The sequence below is a fragment of the Vulpes lagopus genome, chromosome 12, assembly GCF_018345385.1.
Source record: "Vulpes lagopus strain Blue_001 chromosome 12, ASM1834538v1, whole genome shotgun sequence".
In the NCBI taxonomy this organism is placed as follows: Eukaryota; Metazoa; Chordata; class Mammalia; order Carnivora; family Canidae; genus Vulpes; species Vulpes lagopus.
Genome location: NC_054835.1, coordinates 58,640,050 through 58,657,182, shown reverse-complemented (window position 1 = coordinate 58,657,182; position 17,133 = coordinate 58,640,050). Strand labels below are relative to the sequence as shown.

At 58.7% G+C, this 17,133-nt stretch overlaps 1 protein-coding gene across 1 annotated transcript in view; it reads right to left on the bottom strand.

Annotated features, from left to right (window-relative positions):
- CCDC40 (coiled-coil domain containing 40) overlaps positions 1-17,133 on the bottom strand; it is a 42,899-nt gene that overhangs the window by 776 nt on the left and 24,990 nt on the right. Inside the window, exons 11-19 of the mRNA XM_041725630.1 lie at positions 14,271-14,514; positions 14,009-14,191; positions 10,163-10,408; positions 9,072-9,285; positions 7,918-8,087; positions 7,722-7,813; positions 5,667-5,787; positions 2,689-2,877; positions 921-1,079 (exon numbers count right to left, since the gene is read on the bottom strand). Coding sequence (XP_041581564.1) covers positions 921-1,079; positions 2,689-2,877; positions 5,667-5,787; positions 7,722-7,813; positions 7,918-8,087; positions 9,072-9,285; positions 10,163-10,408; positions 14,009-14,191; positions 14,271-14,514 — 1,618 coding nt within the window. The remainder of the gene's footprint in view (positions 1-920; positions 1,080-2,688; positions 2,878-5,666; positions 5,788-7,721; positions 7,814-7,917; positions 8,088-9,071; positions 9,286-10,162; positions 10,409-14,008; positions 14,192-14,270; positions 14,515-17,133) is intronic.

The window sequence follows — 17,133 nt, the reverse complement described above, 5'->3', positions numbered from 1 at the left end:
GGGCAGCTGGACACCCACTGCCCCGCACAGGACTGGAGGGAATGTCAGGGGGAGAAGGGGGAAGGCCCGGCATCCTCCAAACCGTGGAGAAGAGGCTGGCGGGCAGTGAGTGGGGCCTTTGCCTTTGCTCCTGGCTGAGATATTTGTCACCACTCCACTGCCTCCCCCCCTCTCCTGAGCAGGCCCAGACCCCACAGACCCTGCAGACCCCTCTCTTCTGCTCACACCACATCCAGTGTAGCAGGAAATCCCACGGGGGCAGCTGAAGATACATGCAGAATCGCACAGCTTTGCACTAGCCTGGTGGCTACTGCCTCGGTCCGTGCGTGGCCTCAAATAGGCCTCTCGTGTCTACCTTGACCCTTCAACATCAGAGCCAGAGTGATCCTGCTAAACCCGAGCCACTCCTCGGCCCCACACCCTCCACTGTCTTCCCACCTCCCTGAGAAGAGCCCAAAGTTGTGCCCACCGCTGCCCCCTGGCGAGCATGGGGCCAGGCCACCCTCAGGTCCAGCGTCCTGGCCTCGGCCTGCCCTGAGAGCTGTCTCCCACCCCGCTTTACCCAGCCGACTCACTCTCCTGTTGCCTTCAAGTCTGGACTCAAATGTTTGCTCAGACCACACTTCTTAACCCCCCATCCCCTCCCCGCGCCTGACACAAGCTATCTTCTTCATTCGTTTCATCTGTCATCTGTAACTCTGTCCCCAGAATGTAGCCCCAGCACCCAGGGGAGCGCCTGGGCCACAGAAGATGTGCGACATCATTATTAGGGAATACGAGGTGAGCAGGTGATCACAGGGCAATGGGCGGCGCTGCGATCCCTGTGCTTAGCTGGGCCGGGAGGAGGCCTCACCCGAGGATGCGCTGCTGCGGCTGCAGGTGGGTTCTTGTGGCCCTGGGGTCTCGGGGGACTGGCCTACCTGTTGCTTGAGGGCCAGGAGCCGGTCCAGGTCGGCCTCCAGCTCGTCCATGCTGGACTGCATCATTGATAGCTGCTCCTGCTTCTCCGTGAGGGAGCTGCTCACGTGTTTTTGAGTTTCTTCCAGTTCTGAGATGACTTTGGTGCATTCCTCGGTGGCCTAGGAGATAGACGGGACTGTCCTGGGGCCCTGCGTCCTGGTGACTCAGTGGACAGAGTTGGGCCAGAAGGATACCATCCGGGGAGGAAGTCCCCACCCCCTTGGGATCCAGGGCCTGGAGGGCTGAGTCCCAGTGAGACGCCCAGGGCCCAGGTAAGCCCACCCTGCGCACTGTTCCCCATGGGCAGGGATGGCTGGAGGAGAGATATAAGGGTCCCCCTCTTGAAGCAGGTCTTTGAGGGCATGGGGACCAGGGGCAGCTGGGCTGCTGCATGCCAAGAGCAGGAGCAATAGATGCCTGGGGTGGGAGCTAAGGCCTCACGGATTGAGGGGTCCTGGGGGTGGGGGTGGAGGAGGCCTGGCTCCTTACAGTGAGGTTGGGCATCCGGGGGGTGGCGGGGATGCAGCTGCTGGGGTCCAGTGGATAAATGTGGAGGTGACTGAGACTCTTAAGGTCTAGCTGGGCACATGGGAGAATTTGGAACGTGTAAAGGGTCAGATGTGGTGCATGAGGGAATGTGTGGCAGGAGCACTTGGATGCAGCCCCCCTATTGCTGGAGTGGAACAGAGGTCAGAGAGGGCAAGGCACAGGTGGCAGCCAGGGAGCCCCGGGGGTGGAGAGGAATGAACATCACCAGTGACCAGTGTGGCAGGGAGGATCGACCAACAGGGACCAAGGAAAGGCCATTTTCCTGCCTCGGGTAACTTCAAAATGAGCCCTCGGGTCAGGCCTGTCATTTTTGAGTAATCTCTCCTCCTACAGGATTTAGACCCACAGGGGCTATTCCAACAGTCTCCGGGTCGTCCTCTGGACGAATCCGTGGGATGAGGACCCGTTTCACAGGCCAGGACGCCGAGGCACAGAGCTGTCAGGCAACATGCCTGAGCCTCGAGCGGAAGAGCTTGTCTAGAACCCGGTGGGGCACTGAGGCTGGCTTCTGCCTCAAGTGAGCCTCCACCTATCCGAGAGGGGGTTACTGCTCCTATTTCCACCCGATGGAGGTGGAAATGTGGGCTTGAAGGCCCCGCTCAGGCCCGAGGCAGCAGGGCCCGAGGGAGTCTGAGCCGGCGCGGGCGATGGCCGAGGGCACGGGCCCTGGGCAGGTGCACAGCCCGTGCTGGCTGGTACGGCCCGCTGGACGAGGACGTGGGCTTGGGCGCGTGCCCTCCGAGCGCCCCTCAGCCTGTCCCCAGCTCCCCCTCGGGGTCACAGACAGGGACTCCCACCTGAGCCGTGCTTCCCTGATGCCATTTCTGTGACTCGGGAAGGGGCCATCTCCAGGCCGGAGCCGCCCCGCTCTGTGTGGCTCTTCCCTAAACCCTGTAGGGCACAGCGGCAGCTGCTGCGTCTTTACCCAGAACCCCGATGGGGTTGGTTGTGGGACCCAGGCCCAGAGGGAGCGGGAGACAGCTGGCTTGTCTGTTCCGGGGCCAGGCTCCTTCCGCCCCCGGCACCCCCCGGCGCCCCCCACCCCACCCTGGCCACTTCTCAGCCTGGTGAAACAGCAGCCCTGACCCCGCTGGCTGCCAGCAGGACCCCCGGGAAGGCGGCTGGAAGGACAGAGTGACCGGCCCAGCATGCTCCCTCCTGCCCGCGCGGCGCCCCCACCTTGTGAGTGTCCTTGATCTTGCGTCGCAGCTCTGTCTGCTTGTGGTGGAAGTCTGTCCGGGTGAGCAGCTTCTTATCGGTTTTGCTCTGCCCCTTGGCCTGGATCGAGATGGTCTCTCTGCGGGCGATGGCCAGCTCCATGTCCCGGATCATCTTCTCCTGCTGCTTGAGCAGCTGCCCGTGCCTGACCTGGGCGCATGGGGCAGAGGGGCGGTGAGGGGGAACTCGCCTCCACGAGCTCTGCTGAGCCCTGAACCGGCAGGGCGGCAGCCGGGGGACGCACCGAGGGCAGCACCCATGGGCAGGAGGATGGAAGGTCCCTGTAAGGGAAGTACGGGCAGCAGAGAAGCCAGGACCTGCCAGAGGCCAGGGAGGCTACGGACCCGAGGGCCACCTCGTGCAGCCAGGAAGGGGACAGTAGCCAGGAGGGCGGGGACACCGGCACCGACGTTGAGTCCTCAGTCATGGTTTTGGGAGATGGTGACGTGAAGGGTCTGTGGGACCCAGGTTGTCGGGGAGACGGAGTGTAAGGGCCACGCAGGGGCTTTCTCGGGCACTGGGGGCAGAGATCTGGGCCCGAGCCAACCCATGTAGCCGGACGTTTAAAATAAGTACATCCCAGTGTGTGAGTTCTGCTCCAGCGAAGCTGACTCCGAATAAAAGGATAAACAGGCAGGCACCCCCAGGTCAAGGGTGGTGGTGGGAGACCCAGCCCACTCGCCCTAGGGTCACCGTAGCCACAGGCTCTGCACTGGCGCTGCCCTTGTCAGCGTGATTGTGGCAGCGGAGCCGGGAGCCCAGGACGGGGGCGGCACAGGGAGGAGGGCTGTCATCAGCGTGGCGGTGGCTCGGCGACCGCGCACAGATGATCCGGGGCTGCCAGCGCGACTCATGCCCCAGCTGCGAGAACAGGGGTGGGCCTCTATTTCATGCCATGTCCAAAAATCAATTGTGGGTGGATTCAGGCTCTAAAGATGTGCAAACACGTGCAGAGGACTTGGGAACATATTTGTGTCACTTGGGGCTGCGGTGACCGTCTTGAGCAATCCGGGAAACCCAGAAGCCACACAGGGAGACAGACACGCCTTATAGCATGAACGGTGGCAACCCTGTGAGAGGGGGAACGGAAAGACCCCGCGCAGAGCGTCAGGCCAGCAGCAGGCGAGGGAGGACGTTGGGGACAGGTGTCCAAGGTGGGGGTTAGTAACCATGACGTGCTTTTCTCCCCCAAATTGCTAAGAAGTAAGAAAATGGACATAGGACATTGAGGAAGTGCTCAACACACACACACACACACACACAGAGGCACGTGCTCAACCTCCCGGAACAGAAAATGTGGAAGAATGAAGTTTCTAGAAGAAAACATATGAGAAAAGCATCTGTGCCCTTGGGCCGGGCAATGATTTCTTAGGGGCACTGCCGGTGCGTGAGGAAAGCCACACTCAACAATACTTTGTGCTGCAGGATCCGCTTCTGTGACGTCCCGGGAGAGTCGGGGACTGGGACGCGGGACACAGGAGACACGAGGGTGACGGAGATGTTGCGTGCCCCATGGTGGTAGTGGCTACGTGATTGTGTTTTTGTCACAGCTCACGGGACTGTACGTCACCAGGGCGAGCTCAGTTAAACACCCCAGTTCAGGGGGGTCCGGGTGGCTCAGCGGTTGAGCGTCTGCCGTCAGCTCCAGGCGTGAGCCGGGATCAAGTCCTGCATCGGGCTCCCCGCGGGGAGCCTGCCTCTCCCTCTGCCTGTGTCTCTGCCTCTCCCTCTGTGACTCTCATGAATAAATAAATAAAATCTTTAAAAAGAAAATACAAACGCCCCAATTTGAAAATGAAGGCCTCTGGGTGGCTAACACCCGGAGGGGCCCAGGCTGTCAGGACGCGGTGGCCGCCGTCGAGCACCTCCCGGGACAGTGATCCGCGGGGCTCGGGTCAGGCACGCCGCAGTCCGCTGTTGGGAGTCTAGTGTACAGGAAACAGACGACACCCAGCCAGGAAGGGTGTGATGGCAACGGCGGGAAGCGGGGCAGTCTGGATTCTCATCCGCCGGGGAATGCTCTTAGAAGTTAGGCTGTATCTGGAGCACTTTCTGTAACTGCTAAGGCCTGGCTAACGTCTGTATTTAAAAAAAAAAAAGTTGCTGGGGCACTTGGGTGGCTCAGTGGTTGAGCATCTGCCTTCAGCTTGGGTCATGATCCCGGGGTCCTGGGATCGAGTCCCACGTCGGGCTCCCTGCATGGGGCCTGCTTCTCCCTCTGCCTGTGTCTCTGCCTCTCTCTGTGTCTCTCGTGAATAAATAAATTAAATATTTTAAAAATTTCTGAGCTATCTGCACAGAGCCCATTTTTGTGAAGTGAAAGCACCGCAAGGAGCAGGGGCGGGAAGGCGGCTCCGTGTGCGCAGGCACTTGCCCGGCTGCAGCCAGCACGTGGCTTCTGCGGTTTGGAAAGTCCATTAGGTGGAGCGTGTGAAGGACTTAGCAGCAGCACGTGCACCTGATCAGCGTGCCTCTGAGCGCCACAGACCCAGGGGGACAGTCTTCTGTGATTAAAAGCGCCCTGGTCCAAGTGAGGCGCGTGTGCTCCCGCGAGCTGCTGCCCTGCACCCCGAGGCTCTCCCGCAGCCTTGACCGAGGTGATGGCCTCCAGCTCCGGAAAGCGGGGCTCCCAGGGGAGAGACGCGTGGGGTCCTCCTGCGCGTTTTACTGAGCCAGGCCCCTTTCCCTCGGCAGCGGGGGCGCCTTCTGCCAGTGGGCTGTGAGATTGGGGGCGGGGGCCCCCACCATCAGCCCTCGGAAACGGGGTGCACCGAGTGCGCGGGGTGAGGGTAAAAACACGGCTGCGTGTGTGTCTCCCGGTGTCTGTAATCGCCTCCGTGTGGGAGGAACCAAGTGGACGGAGCCTGGGCGGGCGGGCGCAAGGGAGCAGCCCCCCAGCGAGGCCAGGCGCCCCAGAGCCGCCCCCACCCTGCACCCACCTTCATCCTGTGGATCTCCGCCTTCATGGCTCGCAGCTCTGTCTGGCCCGTCTCGGAGTCCACCGATGCTCGCATCTCTTTGGCCAGCTGGATTTTCTTCTCCCACAGCATGATCTGGTGTCTTTAAAGGTGGGAGACACAGGGGGAGAGTGGGGAGAAATTAAGAAAACTTCTTTTTTTTTTAATTTTTATTTATTTATGAGAAATACAGAGAGAGAGAGAGAGAGAGAGAGAGAGAGAGAGAGAAGCAGGCTCCACGCAGGGAGCCCCACGCGGGACTCGATCCTGGGTCTCCAGGATCAGGCCCCGGGCTGAAGGCAGGTGCCAAACCACTGAGCCACCCTGGCGTCCCAGGAGACTTCTTTCTGAGGCCTGTGAGCTTGTGCTCTGAGGACTCGTGCCAGACTGAGCCCCACAGTGCGTGGAGGGAGGGTGGTACCCGGGACCCTCTCCTTCTCTCTCTCTCTCTCTCTCTCTCTCTCTATCTCCCTCTCTCTCTCTCCCTCCCTCCCTCTCTCTGTCTTGCACTTGGCACCGAGTGAAGGGCTTGACGGTCAAACAGAACCAAATTTCCCCCGTTCTGGGACCTGTGTGCCCTCTCAAGTTCCCGCTCACCCACGGCCTGCCCAGGGCCCGCCTGCAGACCAGAGTGGGGCCCGAGGCCTCCCGACTTTCCATGGAGCTGGCCCCCTCGGGGAGGGGGTTGACCTCTCTGTCCTCTCCCTCTCCATGACCTGGAAGCCACACTCCTCCCCTGCAGTGTTCAGGGGCCGGGGCAGCCCGCCAGCGCCCGCCCAGTACTCCTGAAGGGGAGCCCGCCATGGCCTCTCCCCTCTGCAGCTCCCAGAGAGGCGCTGGGGAGCAGACGGGGCTCATGGGCTCAGCCTCATGGGCACCCCCCTGCCTTCCCAGTGGAAGGAGGAATGTGGACCCACAGACACTGTCACAGCCAGACCAGCTGCCAGCAGCGCTGGCCTCTCCTGTCCCATGGGGTACGGTGCCCATATGTGGCTACGGAGTGCTTGAACGCAGCTGAGTCCGAATCGTGGTGTGCCATAAGGACACAACACACAGATTTCAAAGACTGAGTATGGAAAAAAAAAAAAGAATGTAAAATTCAAATTTCTGCATCCACTGGTCAAGTTTTGCTGGTGCCCAGCCACACCTGTCTGCCTCTGTGTCGTCCATGGGGGCTCACGAGCTGTGACACCTGACCTACGTGGCCTCAGCCAGGCTGTGCGGCTCTGAAAGCTGAAAGCATGGCCCATCTGGCTCTTTACAGAGAGGGTTGCCAGCCGGTGACGCCGGCAAGCCATGAGCATAAGAAGAGAGGCAGAGGACACAGCAGGTGACATCAGGAATCATGAGAAAACCACATGCACGGGATAGAAGTTTCCATAAGGAAGAAAAAGCTGAGGCAGCCCGGGTGGCTCAGGGGTTTAGCGCCACTTTCAGCCCAGGGCGTGACCCTGGGGTCCTGGGATCGAGTCCCATGTCGGGCTCCCTGCATGGGGCCTCCTTCTCCCTCTGCCTGTGTCTCTGCCTCGCTCTGTGTCTCTCATGATTACAAAAAACTGCCTCAAAGGGCAGCACATAGAACAGCCTCGTTGTTGTTTTAAAAGCAAGCAGACGGGAAAGATGTTTGCACAGTGGTTTCCCCATTAAAGGGAGGGAGTTGGAATTAGGTGTGATTTTCTCCGTCTCGGTTTGCACACGTTGTTAGGGGTTAGGACGCTTGCGGTTGCGGGTGGGTGCCTCTCACAGCCAGCCATCATAAAGATAAAATCATTTTAAAAAATGTTATCCCAAAAGAAAGGCGCTCCATTTTCTCCGCACCCCCTAAAGCTGGGTGCGTGAGGGCGGGTGGCTGGCACCCTGCTCTTCCCTGGAACCCCCTCACCCCTCCCCGCCCCGCGTGGGCTGCGGAGCAGCTCCTGGGCAGGTGTAGATCCCAGGCAGGTGTAGCGGGGTGGTGGGCGCCCGTGGGCTGCCCAGGGGCAGTGATGCAGGGCCGGGGGGCCGGGGTGCGGGGGGCCGGGGGCCAGGGGCACTCACTCTGCCTCCACCAGGTTGTTCAGCATAGCCGCCTTCTCCTCCTGCAGCTGGCTCAGCCTCTCCTGCATCTCGATAGTCTCCCTCTCTGAGGCCTGCGCGGGGACAGGGCGCGGCGTGTTGTGGGGTGAGCCGGGGGACACCAGGGCCCTGCACCCCCGCGGGAGCCCCGGGGCCTGGAGCGGGCGCGGGACCCCACCTTCAGCGAGCGCACGAACTCCTTCTCCGTCACCAGGTTGTCCTGCTGCAGCCCCTCGGAGCTGCTCCGGTTCTTGCTAATCAGCACGTTGAGCTTCTTCAGGTCGTTGTCCAGATCCTTCATGTGGCGCTCAAGCTCCTTTTGCTCCTTCTTCTCCTGATCGATCTTGCCTGCAGGGAGGGGACGCGGGCAGAGCCCCGTGTTTCCAGGCGGCCCCCACCCCGTCAGGGCCCTGCTGGGCCGCAGGGCGGGAGCCTCTTCCTGGGCTCCGTTGGCAAAGCCAGGCCCTTTGAGGGATTGGACAGGGCAGCTGGTGCCCTGTGTGGGCAGCCAGAGGTGGGGGGCCGGGGTGGTGGTGGGGGCAGCTCCCCTGCCCCGAGAACACCCGCGGGGACCTGGCCGGCGCTCAGGCGGGCCCTGCCCCACCCAGCTCAGGGGCAGGGGGCAGAGAACAACCACCCTGATCCCCATCAGAGGCATCTGGGTGCCCCCAGGGCAGGCCGGGAAGGCAGCAGGACCTCAGGGCGAAGGTGTCCAGGCGGAGGGCGCCCCGAACACCAGGCAGCTTTCCCGTGGGGCTGCAGGGCCAAGCTGACCTGCATGGATCTCTGGTCGGAGACCCAGGTGGGGCCAGGCGGAACCAGGATCCCTCAGTGGGGGGCCCTGGGGGTGGATGGGGCCGCGAGGGGCGCCCTGGCACAGCAGAGACCCCTGGTCTTTACACCATCGGGGGCAAGACAGGGGCCGGGGAGGCTCTGGTGGGAGAGTTTCCTAAGTTCAGCTGCAGAGGAAGAAAGACTCTTCCCACAGCCCTGAGTTTGGGGCGCGAGGTGTCCCCCGTGTGCCCGAGCAGGGGGATGAGCCCGGAGGCGCTTCGGCACGTCTGCACCCCCAGCCAGGCTGCCCCAGACCCCTGGCGGCAGGACGGCAGGCCTTCCGCGCTCCTCGCCCCGGGGGCACCTTTACACCTTTACTCCGTGCACTTAGCAAGCCCGGTATGTGTCCTCGGTATTTCCGGTGCCGGCGACGGGGCAACGGGCTCATGTTTATGAAGGGGGCTGCGAGCCTGTGGCTGGCTTTCGGGGCCTGGTGGAGGGCCGGGACCCCCTCCCGGGGCTGAGCCGCAGGAGTCCCCGCTCGCGCCCCACGCTTACTCTCTACCCGCAGCTTCTTCTGCTCCAGGATGTGCACCTCCTTCCTGAACGTGTCCAGGGCCACCAGCTGCGCCTCCCGCTCCTGAGTGGCCTTCACCATCTCCTGCTGCAGGCGGAGCCACGTCACCTGGGCCTGCGTCACGTTGCTGTTGTGTTCTTCCATCAGCTTCGTCAGCCTCTTGATTTCAAGATCCAGGGGCCCCACTTCTTCCCCCTAAAAGTGATGGTCCCCGAAAAAGCAAAACGAGCCTCCTTGTTTTCCCAGGTGTGCTTTCCGGGAGGGCTGCGGAGGGCGGGGAGCCCTGAGGTCACGCATCTGTACGATGCCTGGGGGCATTTCCTCCGGGGCACCAGGGCTCCCCCCCTCCCTGGATGCCCCCTGGCTCCCTGTGGGAGATCCTGTGGCCCCTTCTCCCCCATGCCGCAGCCTTGAGGGGCCAAGGGCAGGGCTGGCGGGGCCTCCATTACCCCAAAGGGGCTTTGGAGGTTTTACGAGCAGGTGGTCCAGGGCCGGGTCTTGACTCCCTCGGCTTCCACTCGGGCTGCGGCTTTGCGGGGGCTCTCCGGGGTTCGGGTCTACCTGAGAGCGTGCCCCAGAGGGCCATCTTACGCCTAGACCTGGAGCCCCTGGGTGGGGGGGGGGCACGCGAGGGACGCCTGGGTCTCCTATAGGACTTCAGGCCTCAAGCTCATCAGACCACTTCACTCACAGCAGCGGTCAGCGGGCCACGCCCCACCCACTGCCTTTGCGTGACAAGACAAAAAAAGAAAATTTTGTGCCTGGAGAAAGTCATATGGTCAAATTTCAGGGGCGACAGGTATGGCTTAGTCAAACACATCCGTTTACGTATCACCGGCCTTTCCGGCCCGGACAGCAGGGGTGAGTAGCTTCGGCCGAGACCGTCTGGCCCCAAATATTGACCCTCTGGACCTCGACACAAGGTTCGCCCGGCTTGGAGCGTTCCGCGCTGGTGCCACGTCACCCGCTGAAGGGGCCGGGAAAGGAGTGCCCCCCCCATGGGGACTCATTTCTGAGCGTAAGGGGTTCCCGAGGTGGCCGGGCACAACCGCCAAGCAGCCCCCCGTCTCACCCCCAGCTCAGAGACCATCTGCTCCAGCTGCTTGTTGAAGAAGTTGATGAGGCCCTGCTTCCTCTCGATGAGGATGGTGCGCCTGGAGATCTCGTTCTCGCTGTTGGTGATGAGGTCGTTGACCTTTTTCACCTCCTTGTCCAGCTCGCCCAGCGTCTTCTGGTGCATGTCCAGCCTGCAGTTGGTGTTTGTGATGTTGAGGGTGGTCTGAGCTATGTCGCCGTCGATTTTGGAAAGATGTGTCACCTGAATTAGCAGAAGGAAACGAACATTCCTTTTCCCTGGGCAGGGCTGGGTGGGTGGGTGGGGTGGGGCTCTAGGTGACAGGCCCGGCCTGTCATTTCCTTGAGTGTCTGCCACACGGTCAGCCTATCCTCCCTTACAGCCTTTACATATAAACCTCCCCTCCATCTTCCTCCCAAAACCAGAGACAGGACCACACTCTGCATGTAAGTTTGTAAGCCACTTTTTAATTAGCTAAATCTTTTTTTTTTTAAGAGAGGTTTTATTTATTTATTTATTTATTTATTTATTTGAGAGAGAGAGAGAGAGAGGAAGAGAGAGCACACGCAGAGGGAGAAGTGGGGAGCCTACGTGGGGCTCGATTCCAGAACCCTGAGATCACGATCGGAGCCGAAAGCAGACACCTAACCACCTGAGCCACCCAGGTGCCCCCTGATTAGCTAAGCCTTGACCTCTGTGCTCATGTCATTTTCGATGGCTGCGTAATACTCCATTCTGTCTGCAACATAGGGAGGAGGTCAGAGTTGTCAGCACTCCTCCTTCGTCCTGTCCCACGGTTCTGGATTCGGTGCCCAGGGGCCGGCCGGGACAGCGGGTGGGTCCCGGTGAAGGACACCCACTCCTCCGCCTGCAGGCTTACGACCTGTTCCAGCGCTCCTGTTCTAAGGGATGCTGTGGCGAACACAACCACCTCTAGTTTGTACTCGGTGGGACAGAAAAAAAGTGTCCTTTAGCTGAAAAGCCAGACATGGTCGTGGAAAGAAGGACTCTCACTGGGGTGTCACCTGCCACCCAGGCGGAGGTCCCCGACCCCAGGCTCTTGCCAACCCTGGGTTCCGGGGTCGGGGGCTTCAGCCATGGCTGAGCGGCTGAAGGCTTCTCAGGGCACACCCGCTGTCCTAAACGTCTTGACCAGCTCCCCTGCCTCTCGTGGTGGCTCTTAGGATTCACTTGATCCCTCCCGTGACGGACGGAGGGTTTACTGCGAGGATGTGTGTGAGAACCAGACAGGGAGCCGCAGCAGGGCACAGCCGCTCAGGCCCCTTTGGAAGTGGGGTCTTTGCGCGGGCTCTGGGCCTGCCCCGACCCTACCGTCCCACCCACCAGCTCTTGCCCACGCAAGTCCTCAGCTCTCTCCTGGCCCCTGGCTCCCGCCAGCTCCCTGTCCCCAGAGTCGTCTCAGCTCTGCCCCAAGGCCCTGCCCTCTCTGACCGGCCACCATGAGTGACTCGGCAGGACACCCAGCATTCCTCGGTTTTCCGCCAGGAGCAGGAGCTTCCAGGGTCTCGGTCACCCCGCTTGCCGTGCTAAGGCTCCTGAGCCCTGCGGCCCTCGGAGCTCAGGCGAAGCCACCTGTCTCTTTCTTCGCCAGGACCGTGTGGGATGGCCGGGTCTTCACGGGGGTCCCCCCCTCCTCCCCTGTGCTTGCCACCCTACGGGGCTCCCATTCCTGAGCCTCTTTTTGGTCACCAGCCGGACACGCCCCTGCCTGGGACTGCGCCCCTCTGCTCCTGCACTGCCCACTCTCATTGAGACCACCCTGGCCTCTCCTGGAATGTCAGTGCTTGTCCTGAGCTGACCTGTAGACCCATGGGTGGCCCGTGCCTGGACCCCAGCTCCAGATCCTGGGGGGTTGGGGGTTGAGCAGTTTGGAAAAAGAGCCCCCCCCCCCTTTAAAGAGCCGGACCTGCATCTCGGGCAGTCTTGATAGATGAATTTGTGGGACCGAGAGTCTTTACTGCCCTCCGCTGGACGTCGGCGGTCGCGTGTGTACCACTGACCGGGAGGCTGGTGGCCCCCAGGCACAGCCTGGTGGAAGGGCCAGTGGCTTACTTCACACACATCGTGCTCCTTAGCTTCTCCGGTACAGCCCGGGTCCCTAGTTTCACTGCCCGCAGGTAGTCTTGCCCGCATGTCCCAGAGAAAGGGTGCGTGGGACGCCCCCAGCATCAGACAGGACCTCCCCGGGGTACCCAGCTGAGTACGGCCCTGTCTCCCCACTTCCTTGCTATAGCCAGGCCAGGAGCAAGCTGCCCTCCTCCCAGGGGTCCGGGAGGGATGGGACGCCTCAGGCTGTGGCCAGGTAGACAGCAGTCCCACCCTCCCGGGAGGACAGGTGAGCCCCACCAGCTGGGCCTCCTCCTGGCCAGTATCCACCTGCCCAATGGTGGCGATCGATCGCATTTAGGGGCACTGCCTCCGGCGCCCCAGCCACTGTGCTCTCATTGGAATGAACGTTAGATTTACCCCAAAGCCTGCCAGGTGTCTCATATGAGGAAAGAGGGCAGGCAAAGGCCAGGATCATGGGAACAGGACTCACGCTCTCACCCTAAGGCCAGGAGTGGCCCACGTCCCCTGCATCTCTCACCCCTCAGATGGAGGCTTCCAGTGGGCTGGAGAGCAAAGAAATATGTCTGTGGCGCTGCTGCTGCACGCAAGCAGGCCGAGTGGGCCCACTGCTCCTCCTGAGACTTGAGGGGGCCCGTGGGGCAGGCCGTCTTCTGGGGTGTGCTCTAGGCCTCCATGGGGTCCTCAAGAGGGCCCACTGAGGCAGGGGACGCCAGAGGGGGTCACACCGCCAGAAGAGGCAAAGAAGGAACGATTCACATAAGGAACTGCTTTTTTGAAGGACACAGGGACCCCCGACCACAGCTCAGAGTGAAGCAAGACCCCTGGGAGAGCAGGAGAGGGCTCCGGTCGTGGGGGGGCTGCCCAGACCAGGATGGCCAGGCTCAGTGGGACACAGGCTCCGCCTCCCCTAACCTTTGACCAGGGTTTCTGCTGTAGCAGCTGCTCCTCCGAAGTGTGGACCAAGGTGCATGGCCGGCATGCTCAGTGCCGAGTTGCTTATGATGTTTAAGATCTATAAACAACTCGAAGTGAGAATTTTTAGGCAAAATACATACATTTGTATGATGAGATGTCATGCAGAAAGTGTAGGTTTTTGAGGACCATTTCATGGAAAATGTTGTGTTCAAAGTAAAATAAAACAGTATCTACACCTTGAGAAAATTCGTGGAGTCCTACACTTACTATCTGCGCACTTTTCTCTGTATGTCATATTTCAGTAAAATTAATGAAAATGAATTAGAATAGACTTAAAACCAACATATGAAAAGAACCCTATGTGGTTTAAGGTGTGTGCAATCCGTGTGTTCATGTGTCTGTTTGCACGAATGTGTGAGTACAAGTGTGTTTGCATGTGTGCATTGGCTCACGTGTGCATCAGGATGGGATGTTTATATGCATGTGTGTTTGCGTGTGACCTTGTGTGTGCACATATTTGGTCGTGTGCGTGAGTATGAGCGTGCGTGTTCAGGAAAGGTTCCAGAAGGAAATAAACTCAACTGTTAGGGGAGGTTATCTCTGGACGGTGGGATTATAGATGTCTTATTTGCCTCTTTGTGCCTCTGTATTTCCAGGTTTTCTACAACAGAAGTGCTTGCTTCTACAACTAGCACAAAGTGAAAAGGGAGCAGACACGCTGAGGGCCCCTCGCTCACCCGGCTTCCTCTGAGTGTGCTCCGTTGGGTCTGAGCGTTGCCTCCCCGCCCGCCACCCAGGCGCCCGGCCCCCACCACCGTAGTGCGACCAGGCACGTACCAGGTTGGTCTTTTCCTTCTGGAGCTTCAGGATGAGCTGGTGGAAGTACTTGGTCATCTTGTTGGAGGTCATGTGCTCCTGCAGCTTCTCCACGATGGAGGCGTCCATCCTCCTCCTCAGCTCTAGCTCGTGCTGGATGGCCTGGTGGACGGTCTGCAGCTCGCCCGTGGTGGCCGTGCACTCCTGGAAAGGAAGGGGCAGGCGGGCGCTGGGGGGGGAGGCCGCAGGGACGCGCCTCGCGGGCGGGGGGACCCGGTCGTACCACTTGGGCCTTGCCCAGCGCGTCCTCCGTGGCCTGCAGCGCCAGGCGGTAGGTGTTGAACTCGTTCTGCAGCGCCTCCAGCTTGGTCAGGCACTGCGTGGTCAGTTTCTGCATCAGGTGGGTTTCCGTCTCCTCGCGGTTCAGGATGCTGGCCAGCTTCTCGTTCTTCTCTTCCTCCTTCATGATGGATTTCTTGTAGGCCTCGATCTCACCGTCGATGGACATGATCTGGTGCTGGCACTCGCTGCCGGGATGGAGAGCGCGAAGCTGGGGCATCAGAGCGCCCAAAGCCCATGGCTGTGCCCAGGCGGCGGGGGGGCCTCGCCCAACAGAGGACAAGTGGGAGGCCAACTCTTGCTAGTAGCCAATCTCCTAGCACGTTGGCAGAGCCACTGCACACTTTGAGTCCAAGACTCTTCTAAGACAGGGTAAGGGTGAAGGGCCAGGGGGCTGAGGCACTGTCCCCGGGGGGCCTGATCCACCCACCGTCACTGGTCAGGAGAGCAATCCTGGAAAGGGAGGGTGCTGTGCCAGTTTCACGTGAGCATTGGAGCTCAGGGCACTCGAGCGGCGCGCCCCATGGCCGCAGTGCACCACGTGTCATTTCCCCTCTGGGCACTGGCTGTGCAAGTACCTGTCACTAATGTCAAGTCAAACATACGTGCTGGGTGATGGAAGCAGAATTTTCGTTTGTGTGTGAGACATTGTTTCCCTTCATTCTGAGACGTCCTGCTGCTGTGCTACACACAGCCCTTTCTCCACCTGTAGTATCCTACCCTTCGACTAAGTTCTCACTCAAAATATCAGAAAATGCTTTCTCCCTTGAACTGGAATAACGCCTTCCACATTTTTCTCACGTCTATACCCAGGCCTTCAAATCTCTTCCCAGGCAACCAGCTATTTCTTCGACGTCTTTCCAGATCTATTTCATGCTTCCTTAAGCATTATATTTGTCTGTGAAACAGCTATGAATAGCAGCTTAGTAGATCCTCTTCTGCACCTTACTTCGTCTTGTGTTATCTGAGAGATATTCAATAGCAGCGCACACAGGAATCGCCTCGGTTCTTCTCAATGACCAGGTCTCAGTGATGACCCTGCCATAATTTAAGCACCCTCATGATACACAATTAGGCTCTTCCCAGTTTTTTGGCCTTTTTTTTTTTAATTTCAAGTGTAGCAATAAACATCTGTACATAGTTTTTAAAAGATACCGGGGAGATATGCCATGTTTATTAAGCAGAAGATTCAATATTGTTAAGGTGTTAATTCTCCCCAAGCACATCTATGGACTCAACACAATTCCAATTACAATCCCAGGAAGTACATATATATTTTTTTTCCCAGAAATTGACAAACTAATTCTAAAATTTATATGTAAATCTACAGGACCTCAACTAGCCCAAAGAACTTTGCAAGAGAAGTGCAAGGACTCCCACTACCCAAGTTTAAGACTTTTTATAAGGCTATGGCTATCAGGACTATGTGGTATTGGTGAAACAACAGATAGATGGATGGGACACAACAAGGAGTCCACAGATAGGCACACCAACACGCACACACACTCATGACTAATTGATATTTGACAAAGGTGACATGGCATTTCAATGGAGAGTGGTGCTGGGGCTGCTGGAGACAGGCACACAGACTGACCTTGGGTCTCATGTCGTGACAGACATAACCTTGGGATGGGCCACGTACCCACATGGAAGAGCTTAGCAGAAGACAGAGGAAGGAAACTTCATGATGGGTCAGGCAAAGATTTCTTGGAGAGGACATAAAAAGCATGAGCTATGAAGAAAAACCCTAATTAATCGGCTTCATCGACATTTAGAGTCTCTGCTCTTCCAAAGTCACCGTTGTGAGAGTGAGAAGACAAAGCCACAGATTGGGAGAAAAGAGAGGACTTGTATGTAGGAACACATCAAGTCTTGTAACTCAGTAAGATGAACCACTCAGTTTAAAAATGAGCAAAAGAAGGGATATGGGTGGCAGATAAGCCTGAGAAGATGCTCAACATCATTAGTCATTTGCGTTAGAAATGCAAATTTAAACTCCGTGTGATACCACGATTCAGCTACTAATGGCTGAATTTAATGGCTAAAATTAGAATGATTGACAATACCAAGTGTTGGTGAGGACGGGGGAGTAACTGGGAATCTCGCCCACTGCTGTGGGGCGGAGGGGAAATGCAAAATGGAACAAACCAAATTGGAAAATGCACTGACGGTTTGTTATCATGTAAAATATGCGCTAACCAGCGATCCCATGCCTGGGCGTTCGCCCAGGAGAAATGGACTCACACGTGCACGCCGAGACCGGTACATGCTGTCACCGTAGCTCTCCCCATGACACCCCCAAACTGGAAGCAACGGGAGGTCCGTCAACTGGGGACCCGAGGAACACAGCGGCGTGCTCTTCAGCGAGAACAGGAGACAAACTGATCTTGCAACATCCCACGTGGGGATGAAACTCAGAAGCAGCGAGCTGAGTGGAAGAAGCCAGACGGGAAAAGCTGCACGCCGCGTGATTCCATTTGCAGGACATCCTGGAAAGGACAGGGCTGGAGGGGCGTTCGCCGGGTGGGCGGAGGTGGGGAGAGGATGCTGGCTTTGGGGGGGAGGAAGCGGCCCCTTATGCAGTGGGCGCGGGGGTACTTGCCTCCGTCCATTTGCCAAACTCACAAAGCTGTGCACTGAAGGAGAACTTTTATACATGAGAAATTTGTACATAAATTAGCCTCAATAAACCCAACTAAAAATGAAAACGCTACTCATTTTCTTTTTTAGGAAGTAGCAGCCTTATAAATGTCTAAAATCCGACAATAAAAATAAGACGTCCAATTTAAAGAGACGCAGTCACAAAT